The sequence below is a fragment of the Pristiophorus japonicus genome, chromosome 1 (assembly GCF_044704955.1).
Source record: "Pristiophorus japonicus isolate sPriJap1 chromosome 1, sPriJap1.hap1, whole genome shotgun sequence".
Classification (NCBI taxonomy): Eukaryota; Metazoa; Chordata; class Chondrichthyes; family Pristiophoridae; genus Pristiophorus; species Pristiophorus japonicus.
Window position 1 is genome coordinate 72,095,649 of NC_091977.1, and position 15,266 is coordinate 72,110,914.

General features: G+C 42.5%; 1 protein-coding gene across 1 annotated transcript in view; it reads left to right on the forward strand.

The window, feature by feature from the left end:
* mtap (methylthioadenosine phosphorylase) overlaps positions 1-15,266 on the forward strand; it is a 306,586-nt gene that overhangs the window by 207,674 nt on the left and 83,646 nt on the right. The window contains exon 6 of the mRNA XM_070857020.1: positions 3,096-3,335. Coding sequence (XP_070713121.1) covers positions 3,096-3,335 — 240 coding nt within the window. The remainder of the gene's footprint in view (positions 1-3,095; positions 3,336-15,266) is intronic.

The following is a 15,266-nucleotide window of genomic DNA, read 5'->3' on the forward strand; positions in this document are numbered from 1 at the left end:
TACACACGTTGAGCTCGTGGCCTTTAAGAATATATATAGGTCTCGTATTCTACCAGATATATTTTTGAATACCTCCCACTGTTCATCTGTAGCTTAATCTATTAATAGTTCTGTTTAGTCTATTGTGGTCAATTCTTGCCCGTCCTTGTGTCTGGATAATGAGACATCGTTTCGAAGGCTGGGAAAATGAGAACAGCTCAAATATGCTTGGTTGCATCATAGTGGTCAGAAAACACAGACAGAAGTTTCATTAATTATCTTAGAAAAGACACACCTGTTTAAGGTTAGGATTTTAAAACTGTTCATGGGACTTGTTTTTTTTCATTACAGTTGGTAATTAGATCCAATCCATAATCTGTAATAATTAAATATACAATGCTTGGACTTGGGCAGTATCAGTGTTGAACCTTTTTCTTCCCCCTTGCATTGATTCTGTAATGTATGTACATAAGGTCTGCCCTCCATCAGAGGGCACTACCGCCGGAGGTCCTAGGGTCATAGGTACACTCGTGCTAGGCCCGGTATGTAACCTGAACTTCACCTTTGTATCTTCACTTCTGGAAGCCATTAAAGACTGATCAGATTACACCTAGTCACTGGCTCACAGTACGGAGTTCATTGTATCATTCCATACACTACAGATTCACAATGACTTTTGATTTTACATACTAGCACAGGTGAAGTCCTATTTAAACAAAGGTACAACATTAACAGTCCTCTAGTCCTCTGGCACTGTAGCCAGAGAGGATTGGAAAATGATGGTCAGAGCCGCTGCTATTTCCTCTTTTGCTTCTCTTAACAGCCTGGGGATTTATCCACTTTCAAAGCTGCTAAGCCCCTTAATACTTCCTCTCTCACTATATTTATCTCGTCTAATATTTCACATTCCTCAACCCTCATTGCGAAGTCTGCATTGCCCCTTTCTTTTGTGAAAACAGATGCAAAGTATTCCTTTAGAATCCGACCACATTTTCCGCCTCCACACACACATTTCCTTTATGGTCACTCTTTCTCTAGTTATCCTCTTGCTCTTAATGTATTTATAAAACATCTTTGAGTTTTGCCTGATTTTACTTGCCAACATTCTTTCATACTCTTTTTTTGCTTTCCTGATATCTTTTTTAATTGCACCCCTGCACTTCTTATACTCCTCTAGAGTTTCTGCAGTGTTGAGTTCCCAGTATCTGTCATAAGCTTCCCTTTTTTTCTTTATCTTACCCTTGACATCTGGGGGCTCTAGATTTGATAGCCCCTCCCTTTTTTTTAGGGGAACATATTTGCTCTGCATCCTCAGAATCTCCTCCTTGAATGCCTCCCACTGCTCTGACACTGATTTACCATCAAGCAGCCATTTCCAGTCCACTTTGGCCAAATTCCATCTCAGGTCAGCAAAATTGGCTTTACCCCAATTGAGAACTTTTATTCCTGGTCCCCCTTTGTCCTTAATTACCCTAAATCTTACTGAATTATGATCACTAGCACCAACATGCTCTCCCACTGATACCCCTTCCACCTGCCCCTCTTCATTCCCAAAAGCAAATCCAGAACCACCCCCTCCCATGTTGGGCTTGTTACATACTGACTAAAGAAGTTCTCCTGAATGCATTTTAGGAATTCCGCATCCTCTGGTACCATTCATATTACCTTTATCCCAGTTAATATTAAGATAGTTGAAATCCCCCACTATTACAGTTCTATAGTTTTTGCACTTCACAGCAATTTGCCCACATATTTGTTCTTCTATCTCCCTCTAACTGCTTGGGGTCTATAGTACACTCCCTGTAGTGTAATCGCCCCTTTTTTGTTCTTTAATTCAACCCATATGGTCTCGTTTGATGACCCCTCTAACATATCCCTTCTCACAGCTGTAATTGTTTCTTTAATCAATACAGTGACCTCCCTTCCTTTTTTTACCCCCTTCACTATCCTGTCTGAAAACCCTGCAACCAGGAATGTTGAGCTGCCATACCTGCCCTTTTTGATTAAATTCTTACTTTTCCTTTCTGCCTCTCTCTAAATCCAATCTTTCATTCCACTTTTCACTTCTTTCTGTACTAGATTTTACTCTAATCCGTTCTATTTCCTTCTTCATGCTCCTCTGTTTCTTTCTCAATCCTTAAATCCCATTGGTTAAAGAGATAAATTGTTGGTCCTGTTGTTGACCAAGGTCCCATTGCTCTCTCCATGCCGCTATAAGCTTGCATTTTCCAGCAATTTATGGCACAAAAGATTTTCGAGCGGAAGGGTGCAGGAAAAATATCTAGCTAATGGCACTCTGCGAGATGCCCCGAGCTAGCAATTTGGGGCCATTATTTTCACTTACTAACATTCACTTGCCAGGGGTAAACCTTGAACCAGTATGTAGGTATAGGGTAGCTCTAACATACATCATAATGTGATAAAAGAAAGAACTCCTTGCATTTATGTAGTAGATTTTATAGGTCAATTTGCACACAGCAAAGTCCTACAAACAGCATTGTGGTGTTGGTTGAGGGATGAATATTCACCAGGATACGAGAAGAACTCATCTTTGATGAAGTGCATGGGGATCTTTTACATCTTGTTCTCCCATAAATACCCGATGACACACATTGGAACCTTGTTGAGACATTCTTCTAGTATTGGACCAGCAACCTGGGTGTGTCTTGATCGAACTGAACCGGAGTTAATCCGTTGAAGTTTGATCTGCATAAATAGGCGGTGTTGTAAACGCTGGGGGAAGAACGACAGCTTCACTTACCTTCACAGTGATTTAGTTATTCTCCTTCGTACAGCGTTCCTCTGACAAAAGCAGCACATCTTGGGTCCACTGCATATGTTCGGGCACCCAGCGGGAATTCCAGAGGAAAATCTATCCAAGTGTGACACCGTCAACTGCGTCCTCCTGCACATATAATGTTGTTGACAGAGAGACCTGTTAAAAATGGAGCCTCCTGTTTGTTCATAATTATGCTTTTGTATCTGCTGCTTGTTATATTTAGGCCATTGCTTTGAACTATCCTTGAATTTTCAAAATGTGCTCCTTTTATCGGTATTGTTGATGAGTGATGATCCCCAAATATCTTATTGGTTTATTATTTCCATTTGAATTTAAGGTATTGATAGATGTTGTAAAGAAACTGGGAATTAGACACCATGCAAAGGGGACCATGGTTACAATTGAAGGACCCCGTTTCTCCTCACGAGCTGAGAGCCTGATGTTTCGCCAGTGGCATTGCGATGTCATCAACATGACCACCGTTCCAGAGGTGGTACTGGCTAAAGAAGCAGCCATGTGCTATGTTAGCATTGCTATGGCAACTGACTATGACTGCTGGAAGGAGCATGAAGAAGCGGTTAGTACAATGTCCTGTTTTCACTCTTTTAAATTATTCATTAGTGAGCACATTAATAAAAGATAATACTGTGTAAGAGTAACTTTGTTGCAAACATAAACCATTAGGTGAGGGCAAACGTAACAGACGAATTAGGCCAATTGTAACCTGATGTTTCTGAGAATTGTTTAAAATGCTTCCGTTTTATATCCCTGAATTTTATACTCAGTGACTTCATCTGAACCTGGTGTGCCTTCTGTTGTAGACCCTAAGCTGTTGCATTTCCTCCCGAAATCTCTCCACCTCTCTTTCCTCCTTTAAGATGTTCCTTAAAACCTACCTCTTTGGCCAAGTTTTTGATTATTTGTGCTAATTCCTCTTTGTGGCAAACCTTTTGTCTTATAATACACCTGTGAAGCGCCTTGAGATGTTTTGCACCTTGGGATGTTTTACCATTAAAGGTGCTATATAAATACAAGTTGTTGATGTTCCATTCCAGTATCTCAGCCTCGGTTCCAGATTCTGTTCAGTCTTTTAGAAAAATGTCTCTAGATCTAAATATCTACATGAGTTCTGCTCATGTGTGTTACCATCAGCTAAATGTATGTCCCTATATACTTTTCCTTCACACTGTCAAAAGCTAATTGCAGCCAAAAAGAGTGTGGTTGTAAATGTATGCTGTTTTAGGATCATCATAGGCAGTCCCTCGGAATCAAGGAAGACTTGCTTCCACTCTAAAAATGAGTTCTTAGGTGACTGAAACAGTCCAATACGAGAACCACAGTCCCTGTCCCTGGTTTCTGCATGCTCTCGATTTCTGCATGCTCTCGGCGATGAGATTCGAGGTGCTCAGCGCCCTCCCGGATGCACTTCCTCCACTTGGGGCGGTCTTTGGCCAGGGACTCCCAGGTGTCGGTGGGGATGTTGCACTTTATCAGGGAGGCTTTGAGGGTGTCCTTGAAATGTTTCCTCTGCCCACCTTTGGCTCGTTTGCTGTGAAGGAGTTCCAAGTAGAGCGCTTGCTTTGGGAGTCTTGTGTCAGGCATGTGAACAATGTGGCCTGCCAAGCGGAGCTGATCAAGTGTGGTCAGTGCTTCAATGCTGGGGATGTTGGCCCGGTCGAAGAAGCTAACATTGGTGCATCTGTCCTCCCAGGGGATTTGCAGGATCTTGCGGAGGCATCGTTGGTGGTATTTCTCCAGCGATTTGATAGGATGCAGACTGCAGCATGTTACAAGACTATAACAGATTAAGGAATTGAGATAACGTCATATCAATATTACTTCTATCTTGAAATATATAGATGCTTTAGAATGTAGTATTAAGCGCTTTATATAATTTATTTTTGAATTTTTGTCCATTGCTGAAGGGGCTAAATCTTACCAGGGTATTGCTTGTACCAATACTCCTCTGGTGCCTCAGGATATTCTTCATGTTGACAGTAACTTTTGGTTATTCAATTGTACAGGGCGTCACAGCACATCTTGTTTCGGTCCTTGCCTGAAATCTGCATGTGCACTTTCCTGAACGAGTGACTGGGTAACAATGAGGAGCAAGAATTCTGGGAATTAAAGTGGTACCTTTGGATCTGTATGGCTTAGCACTAAGCCACGGAGGGAGCTGTGCATTTTCATTATTTTACTGCCAATATTAGGACAGTCAATAATAAGTCATTATCTTCTAACTTTGTACAACATAATTAGACTGGGATGTGAAAATATATGGATTTATTTTACTGTCTGTCTCAGCTACCCTATATTAATCAATAAATTAATATAGGGTAGCTAAGTGGAGCTGAGCCCAAGATCAGATCAGCCATGATCTTATTAAATGGCGGAGCAGGCTCGAAGGGTCAAATGGCCTACTCCTGCTCCAAATTCTTATGTTCTTAAATGTTAAGCATTTTGTAAGTGGGTATTAATTATTCAGTTGATTTACATTCGTTAGAAACATCGGCAGTATCCCAGCCTTCTGTGTGATTAAGGCAGTCTGATAGCTTAAAAAGTTCAAATGTAGGATGAGCATCTTACTTCAGCAAACCTCTTTGTTGAGATATAGGGCCTAAAATTGCCCAGGAGTTGCTCTGATTTTTTTGAGCAACTTGATTTTTCTGGAGTATCTTAAAAATCCCCATTTTGCACATTCAATTTGCGCCAGTGTAAGTGAGTTATTTAGGATTTTTTTAGTTTAGTTTTGTTTTGTTCAAAAGGAGGCGTTATCAGCCACCTACATGCGTTTTGGCCATTTAAGCCAGTTTGGACAGCTAATAGTTGCTTCAAACTAACTTAGGCCAGCATATGTGGTGACTTGTGACCGCACAGAAAACCCTTGCGGAGAGTTAAGAAATCAGCGCAAGTAGCCAGAGACGGGGGGCGGGGAAGGGAAGCGGAGAGGACCTTGCAAAGCACGAAACACCTTCACAACAACATTCAAGAAGCATAAAAAGCATCAATAATAAATAAAAAATAAAACTTAAGTCCTACCTTCCTAACCCGGCCCGGGAAGTCAGCGGGCCGACTCCGACTCTGACTCTCCGAGGAATCTCCGAGGAGATCTTCTCCGAGGGACTTCTCCAATGACCTCCCAGAGGACTCTCCGGCTGGGAACAGGAGCTACTGCGTATGCACAAAACCTCCAGTGCATGCGTTAAGCTGCCGGCACTGTTTTCCGCGCAGGGCCCTAGCTCCGCCCCCTCATGGTCAGACCACGCCGCGCCAAGCCATGGGAGAGGCCACAGAGCGGCCAGAATCCGGGGAGATCTTTTCGGCACCATTTTCATCCTAGGAAGTCGGTGCATTTCCGGTGAGTGCGCTGAAAAAATGGGTGGGCCAAATTTGGGCCCATAAACATTACCCAGGAACTGACAGTCAGAATAGTTACACTAACCTGACATAGCTAGTAGGGATATTTGCACTAACCTATAACCGCCAGCAGATATATTTATACTAACTAGTCACTGCTGGCAGATATATTTACATTAATGGATACTGTCAGCAGTGATATTTACATTAACCTCTTATGGCTAGAGGGATTATTTACACTAACCTCGAAATGCCCGCAGATACATTTACAGATTGGATAATTATATCAACTGGGTGTTTCCAGCAGAAATAGTTATATTAATGGTTACTGATTACAGGATTTTACCAGTGGTCTTTTTTTTACACTAGCTGGTTCCTGATTACAGGAATATCTTGCACTAACTAGTTACTACTAGTCAAGTAATTTTCTTTTCCAGTGCTTTTGATTTGTCACTAATGTGTGGTATTAAATTGTCATTTATGCTCACAAGGCTGTAGCTAATCGTAGCTGGAATCCATTATTAAGGAAGTAACAGGGCACTTAGAAAATCATAATATGATTAGGCAGAGCCAACATGGTTTTATGAAAGGGAAATAGTGTTAGACAAATATATTTGAGTTTTTTGAGGATGTAACTAGCAGGGCAGATAAATGGGAACCAGTGGATGTAGTATATTTGGATTTCCAAAAGGCTTTCGATAAGCTGCTACATAAAAGATTGTTATGCAAGATAAGGGCTCATGGGGTTGGGGGTAATATATTAGCCTGGATAGAGAATTGGCTAATGGACAGAAAACAGAGTGTCGGGATAAACATGTCATTTTCAGGTTGGCCGGCTGTAACTAGTGGGGTGCTGTAAAGATCAGTGCTTGGGCCTCAGCTATTTACAATCTATTTTAATAACTTCGATGAAGGGACCGAGTGTAATCTATCGAAGTTTACTGATGATACAAAGCTAGGTGGTAAAGTAAGCTGTAAGGAGGACACAAAGAGCCTGCAAAGGGATATAGAGTGGTTAAGTGAGTGGGCAATAAGGTGGCAGATGGAGTATAATGTGGGGAAATGTGAGGTAGGAAGAATAGAAAAACAGAATATTTTTTATTGCTGAGAAATTATTAAATGTTGGTATTCAAAGAGACAACAAGATTGAGGTGTCCTCATATATAAAACAGAGTCAGCATGCAGGTACAGCGAGCAATTATGAAGGCAAATGGCCTGTTGGCCTTTATTGCAAGGGGGTTAGAGTACAAGAGTAAAGAAGTCTTGCTACAATTGCTACAATTGTACAGGGATTTGCTGAGACCACACCTGGAGTACTGTGCACATTTTTGGTCTCTTTATCTAAGGAAGGGGTGGTGCAATGAAGGTTCACTAGTGTGATGAGAGGTTGTCCTATGAGGAGAGATTAAGTAGATTGGGCTATACTCTCGAGTTTAGAAAAATGAGAGGTGATCTCACTGAAATATATAAGATTCTGAGGGAGATTGACAGGGTAGATGCTGAGAGGTTGATTCTCCTGGTTGGGGAGTCTAGAAATAGGGGGCATAGTCTCAGGATAAAGGGTCGGCCTTTTAAGAATGAGATGAGGAGGAATTTTTTCAGTCAGAGCTTATGAATCTTTGGAATTCTCTATTCAAAGCTGAGATAGATAGATTTATGGATTTTAGGGGACTTGCAGGATATGGGGATCGGGTGGGAAAGTGAAGTTGAGGTCAAAGATCAGCCCTGATTGAATGGTGGAGCAGGCTCAAGGGGCCAATGGCCTACTCCTGCTCCTAATTCTTATGTAGTGATCAACTTATTCCAGTATAGATCTTTTCACAGTGGTTACTAAAAGCAAAAAGAAGGACTTGCATTATTATAAGCGTCTTTCACGACCTCTGGCCGTCCCAAAAAGTTCGATAGCCAATTAAGTACTTTTTAAAGTCACTGTTTTAATGTAGGAAATATACTGAATGTTCTGTATCCTTGAGAGTTACCTTTCACTGTCCTGCTGCAGTACTATCACACTTTTTTACAAAATGGGAGTATGTAACTTTCCAATTCTTCAGTGGTGAGATGCCACTTGACCTCTATTGTTGAATACAGTACAAACTGATATCAGATGTTGAGCAAGTTTTAAAAAAAAAATCTTATTCAGATATCACAAAAATAATTGTTTGTGATTTATTTGTTCTGTAACATTTTATAGACAGTTCCCATGTTTGAATGGTTATCTAGTAGTTTGGATATGTGGCATTAAGTCAGTTATATGCAAGAAACTTAAAAGGTGGGGGGCGGGGGGGTGGTAGTGCTGAGTGAGTGTAAATGGAGGGGGGCCAGTGTCAACCAATGGGGTACTGGCTATCCAGAGAACACATTTAGCCTGGGAAGTAAGTGGAAACTGCGAGAGGAGGTTTTCGGAATAAAGTACTGCTGTTGTCAGTATCCTGTGTGAGTCTATTCCAAAACAACATGTGGCGAGTTAAAAGAGTCATTCTGGGAAACTAAAAAGAGAAAGTTTGCCAACGACCAAGACAGGATAGAAAAGCCTACTGGTTAGTAACGGTGGAAAGTGACTTCTTTCCACAGGCGCCCACCAGATAAATTCTACTTTTTTTAAGCCCGATGAATGGTCAACATGTCGTTCTGCAAATATAACAGACAGGAGAACATAAGAACATAAGAATTAGGAACAGGAGTAGGCCATCTAGCCCCTCGAGCCTGCTTCGCCACTCAACAAGATCATGGCTGATCTGGCCGTGGACTCAGCTCCACTTACCCACCCGCTCCCCATAACCTTTAATTCCCTTATTGGTTAAAAATCTATCTATCTGTGATTTGAATACATTCAATGAGCTAGCCTCAACTGCTTCCCTGGGCAGAGAATTCCACAGATTCACAACCCTCTGGGAGAAGAAATTTCTTCTCAACTCGGTTTTAAATTGGCTCCCCCATATTTTGAGGCTGTGCCCCCTAGTTCTAGTCTCCCCGACCAGTGGAAACAATCTCTCTGCCTCTATCTTGTCTATCCCTTTCATTATTTTAAATGTTTCTATAAGATCACCCCTCATCCTTCTGAACTCCAACGAGTAAAGACCCAGTCTACTCAATCTATCATCATAAGGTAACCCCCTCATCTCCGGAATCAGCCTAGTGAATCGTTTCTGTACCCACTCCAAAGCTAGTATATCCTTCCTTAAGTAAGGTGACCAAAACTGCACGCAGTGCTCCAGGTGCGGCCTCACTACTACCCTGTACAGTTGCAGCAGGACCTCCCTGCTTTTGTACTACATCCCTCTCGCAATGAAGGCCAACGTTCCATTCGCCTTCCCGATTACCTGCTGCACCTGCAAACTAACTTTTTGGGATTCATGCACAAGGACCCCCAGGTCCCTCTGCACCGCAGCATGTTGTAATTTCTCCCCATTCAAATAATATTCCCTTTTACTGTTTTTTTTTCCAAGGTGGATGACCTCACATTTTCCGACATTGTATTCCGTCTGCCAAACCATTTGCTTAACCTATCTAAATCTCTTTGCAGCCTCTCTGTGTCCTCTACACAACCCGCTTTCCCACTAATCTTTGTGTCATCTGCAAATTTTGTTACACTACACTCTGTCCCCTCTTCCAGGTCATCTATGTATATTGTAAACAGTTGTGGTCCCAGCACCGATCCCTGTGGCACATCACTAACCACCGATTTCCAACCCGAAAAGGACCCATTTATCCCGACTCTCTGCTTTCTGTTAGCCAGCCAATTCTCGATCCATGCTAATACATTTCCTCTGACTCCGCATACCTTGGAGCATGTCCAAATTCAAGTTTCTCTGTGTTGAATTATTTTCATACAGCAGGCTACATTCTCTTCACTAATTTTGCCGATAAAAGTAGCTGTGACTATGAAGCTACTTTGTACTCGCATCTACTTTGTACTCGTTAACTAAAAATGACCTTGTTTCTGCTCTGTCACATCAGTGAGCCATCTGCAGTGTATTTCGATAAAAGGGAACATTTTGTGCCAATTTAAAAAAATTTGTTGTCAGGATGTGGGCAAGGCTACATTTATTGCTCATCCCGAGTTGCCCAGAGAAGAGGTGCTGGGCCTTCTCCTTTTGCCGCTGTAATCCATGCAGCGATTGTGCTACAACAATGCTGTTAGATGTGGAATTCCAGGATGATGACCCAGCGACGATGATGGAACAGCTGTATATGTCCAAGTCCGGATGCTGTGTGACTTGGAGGAGAACTTGGAAATGATCCTGTTCCCGCGACACTTCTGCTCTTGTCCTTCTAACGGTAGAGATCACAGGGGAGGGAGGTGCTATCAAAGTAAATTTGGTGAGTTGGTGCAATGCATCCTGTGAATCATGCATACTGCAACAACAGTGTGCCGGTGGTGGAGAGACTAGATGTTGAATCCAGTGGTAGGGGTACCAACCAAATGAATTGCTCTCTCCAGGATGGTGCCACACCTCCCGGGGTATAAATAGGCAGCGGCACAAAAAGATCGATGTTGAATTGGCAGCTGATTCTGCACTCCGTCTGATTTTCTTTCCATTGACTTCAATGGGAGGCATTCTTCTGCATCAGAACTCATAACCTAGTGTTCTAAAAATAACCAATACACTCAGTTGTGTGATATCATGCATACTGATATAAACTTCATTTAAGCCCAGTTTTTATTGTTCGCTCTTCTCAGGAAAATCCCCACCCACTCCTTTCATACACAGCTGTTTCCACTACAGTCAACACCTGACTAATAAAAAGTTTTGTAATGTTAAAAGGAATAAAGCAATTCCGAATGTTTTCATGGTGGTAAATATTTTAAATTGCTTCTTCAGGATTACCATTCATTTGAAGATTGAGTACCCATTCTTTGCGTGCAATATTCTGATCACATTATAAATTTCTTCCAAACCTGAGCAGTTTTTTTTTCTCCCATCTTTCTTGAACTTTCTGTCATTTCCAGTGAGAAAATGAATTAGTAGAAACTTTTTCAACTGTTTTGATAGTATTACTGCTGAGGCAGTTTAATTTGCCTAATAAAAGCTTTGTCAAGTTTAGACATATGTGAGGCGATTGTATGGCCTCGAACTCCCAGTGGGGAGTCACACTTGATGGAAGCATAGGTTGGAGTATCAGGATTACAAGATCACAGTCCAAAATTCTTGCAACTCTTCCCAACGGACAATGGGAGGGAAATTCTGGCAAGGTGTATAATGGCTGGTCAATTTGATATTGCCCATTTTACACCATTCCTCAAAGTTAGAATTACCCCTGTTGATAGTAATTTACATAAGATGGAGTTCTGCACGACTTGTAATGGCTATACAAATGGAAACCTGAAGAGGCCCCCTAGATTATAAAATTATAAACCCTATTTTAATCACTCTACCATTGGCGACTGTATCTTCAGCAGCCGAGGCCCTAAGCTCTGAAATTCTCTCCCTAAATCTCTCCGCCTCTCTACTTGTCTTTCTTCCTTTGAGACGCTCCTTAAAACCTAACTCTTTGACTACGCTTTTGGTCATCTGCCCTAATACCTCCTTATCCGGTCAGTGTCAAATTTTGTTTGATAATGCTCCTGTAAAGCGCCTTGGGACGTTTTACTACGTTAAAGGCGCTATATAAATACGAGTTATTTATATTGACATTTTCCTTTGATATAAAAGTAGTTCCTTTACAGATGGTCTTTAAGCAGTATCGGAGCTGACACACATCATAAGTAAGCTATACATTAGCAATTCAGGAAATTAGTCTCTGGTCGATGGCTTTCACATCAACCCAGTCAAACTGGTTCTTTTGAGATAGCTAACACCAAGGAGGAATTCACATATGTGGCAATGTGAAGGAACTTGAGGGACACAAACAGTTGCCTGTGTCTTATGTATTACGATATGGATTGTAACAAAAATAAAACTTGGGTTAGGACAGACGTTCCCATTGAAAATGATGGCAAGGTCTGAAATTGCACAACCCACTGTGTGTATTGATCAGCTACAACCTAACTTCTCTACTGAACAATGGGATCCTTGTCCAGCCATTCTAGGGGCACAGTTGTCTGAAGCCATTTTTAAAATTCAGATTATCCTAACTATGTGAAATTGCATAAAATACAGAAAATTGCATTTATGTTGCAGCTTACATAAGATCAGAAGATGAATACTGACGAGAATGATTAATCTTAACTCAGCCATCCACAAAGAACCCACAATCCTCCAATAAGCAATGTTACCATTAATTTTTTGGGCGGGTGCGTGGCTTTCAAATTGAAAGGCCGGCGAGCCTGCTGCGTGGGAGGTACAAAGAACTGTCCGACTGCGCAGCTTAAAGGGAACATTGCCCATAAATCCTTGCAAATCCATTCTACAGACCTTTTAGAGTTCAAGATGAAACTAGCAGATATTTAGAAAAGCATGGACTAATCAGCAACCATCAACATAGATTTATGATAGACAATGTAGGTCACGGCTGACAAATCGTAATACATACTTTGAGGAATTCACAGTGTACAGTTCAAAGAAACACAGCGGATGTTGCATATATGGATTTTCAGAAGGCACTTCTTAAATGCCACATGGGAGTAGTTATGAAAAGTAAGGCACATGGTCATAAAGTGATTGTAGCCTCATAGATAAAAGGATGGCTAGGGGACAGATGCAAAGTGTTGGGGTGAGTGCATGTTTTTCAGATAGGTGGGATGTAGGTCATGGTGTGCCCCAGAGATCTGTGCTGGAACTCTTGGTTTCCATTTATGTCAATGATTTAGATAAGTACAAGGAAAATAATATTGGAGCTTGCTGAAAATATTAACTTAGGAGGCAGGACAAACTGGATGGAAAATTGTGGGGAGCCCTGTAATTTCCTGATATGTTACTACTGGTGGGCAAGGGAACATGCATTGAGGCAACCAGTGCTTAGAACATAATTTAATTGGGATTAGGTAAGTATTTGAAAAGAAAGAGTATAAAAGGATATAAAGAATGGGTAGGAATATAGGTATCATATTTTGGGGTTTATATGCTACATATTTTTTCACCTTCAGTGTCACTGGCCACTCCTGTATACTCTGATTCCCCTATGATCCACAGCTTAATTTAACTTGCCCAATATCTAGAGAAGCAAGACTGAAGCCCAGGGATCATAATAGAGAGCCCTTATTCTATACACCAGCTACTGGAATGCCTCATGTGCCACCAAGTGATTCTCTTCTCTTCAAAAAGTGGATAGAATATATACTCTACCAGACCAAGACAAGGATTCTGAACCAACTCACCATCATCATCATAGGCAGTCCCTCGAAACGAGGATGACTTGCTTCCACGTCAAAAAGTTCACAGGTGTTTCAATGATGGACCTAAAATTCCAGGTCTGAACTAAATCTTGAAGGGTGGAAGATGCCTGTGCTTGGATTTTTTTAACGTGTGCTGACCGTTGCACACTAGCCACCACACGGGCTTGACAGAGCTAGGTCTTGGTCCAGTAGCAAGGATTAACCAAGACGACTGGAGACCTGCTCTGCTGCACGGACCGAATGCGCACACATATCGCAGTGTGGGCTGGCCCATGCTGTCCCTGGCCCCTCGCCTCTTCTGGGACCTGAACTCACGCCTCTCCTGGGCCCCAATCACGTCCTTCTACAGTCTCTCGCCGCTCCTTCGCCCCGATCTCACCGCTCCTGATGTACCTGCCCGTGCTCCAATCACCGACCTGGACCTTGGTGACGTCCCTTTTCACTGCCGTTGCTCTCCTGCTCCAGCACATGCTGCTCCCTGGAGTGGTATGCTGCCACGCTGCTCCTTCCGCTCCCCGGCCTGCTCCGATTGAAATCCGGCAACCTCGGGACTGAGTACAGGCTGGTTTTCAGGTTTTACAGATTTTAGACCTCACTATTGGAGCTCCTCGCCGCCCATCGATCCTCTGCTCCTTGCTGCCCACGGCTCCCTGGCGCTGCATTTCTTACCTGTTTCCTCGTCCCTAGCAGCCTGATATCGTCGGGACGTTGTACCTGCAATAGTTTTATTTAAATATGATAAGTAAATTAACAGTAAATGGCATATGTTAGTGACTCGTACACTTTACTACCCTCCTTGATACATTAAATAATAAAGATGCCACTTTATTTCTCACTATACAGAGATTTTAAAACAAAAGGTTCACTTCTTACACTGTAAAACTTGGTGTAGCTTCCAACCAGCTTGGCTTTCCTGCCGGACCAGCACCGACTTAACCACAGAGGCCCCTGTTACATAGAAACATAGAAAATAGGTGCAGGAGAAGGACATTCGGCCCTTCGAGCCTGCACCACTATTCAATAAGATCATGGCTGATCATTCCCTCAGTACCCCTTTCCCTCTTTCTCTCCATACCCCTTCATCCCTTCAGCCGTAAGGGCCATATCTAACTCCCTCTTGAATATATCCAATGACCTGGCATCAACACCTCTCTGCGGCAGGGAATTCCACAGGTTAACAACTCTCTGAGTGACGAAGTTTTTCCTCATCTCAGTCCTAAATGGCCTACCCCTTATCCTAAGACTGTGTCCCCTGGTTCTGGACTTCCCCAACATCAGGAACATTCTTCCCACATCTAACCTGTCCAGTCCCGTCAGAATCTTATACGTTTCTATGAGATCCCCTCTCATCCTTCAAAACTCCAGTGTATAAAGGCCCAGTTGATTCAGTCTCTCCTCATATGTCAGTCCAGCCATCCCTGGAATCAGTCTGGTGAACCTTCGCTGCACTCCCTCAACAGCAAGAAGGTCCTTCCTCAGATTAGGAGACTAAAACTGAACACAATATTCCAGGTGAGGTCTCACCAAGGCCCTGTACAACTGCAGTAAGACCTCCCTGCTCTATACTCAAATCCCCGAGCTATGAAGGCCAACATACCATTTGACTTCTTCACCGTCTGCTGTACCTGCATGCCAACTTTCAATGACTGATGTACCATAATATCCAGGTCTCTTACAGCTCTCCTTTTCCTAATCTGCCACCATTCAGATAATATTCTGCCTTCGTGTTTTTGGCCCCCAAAGGGGATAACCTCACATTTATCCACATTATACTGCATCTGCCATGCATTTGCACTCTCACCTAACCTGTCCAAGTCACCCTGCAGCCTCTTAGCGTCCTCCTCACAGCTCACACTGCCACCCAGTTTAGTGTCA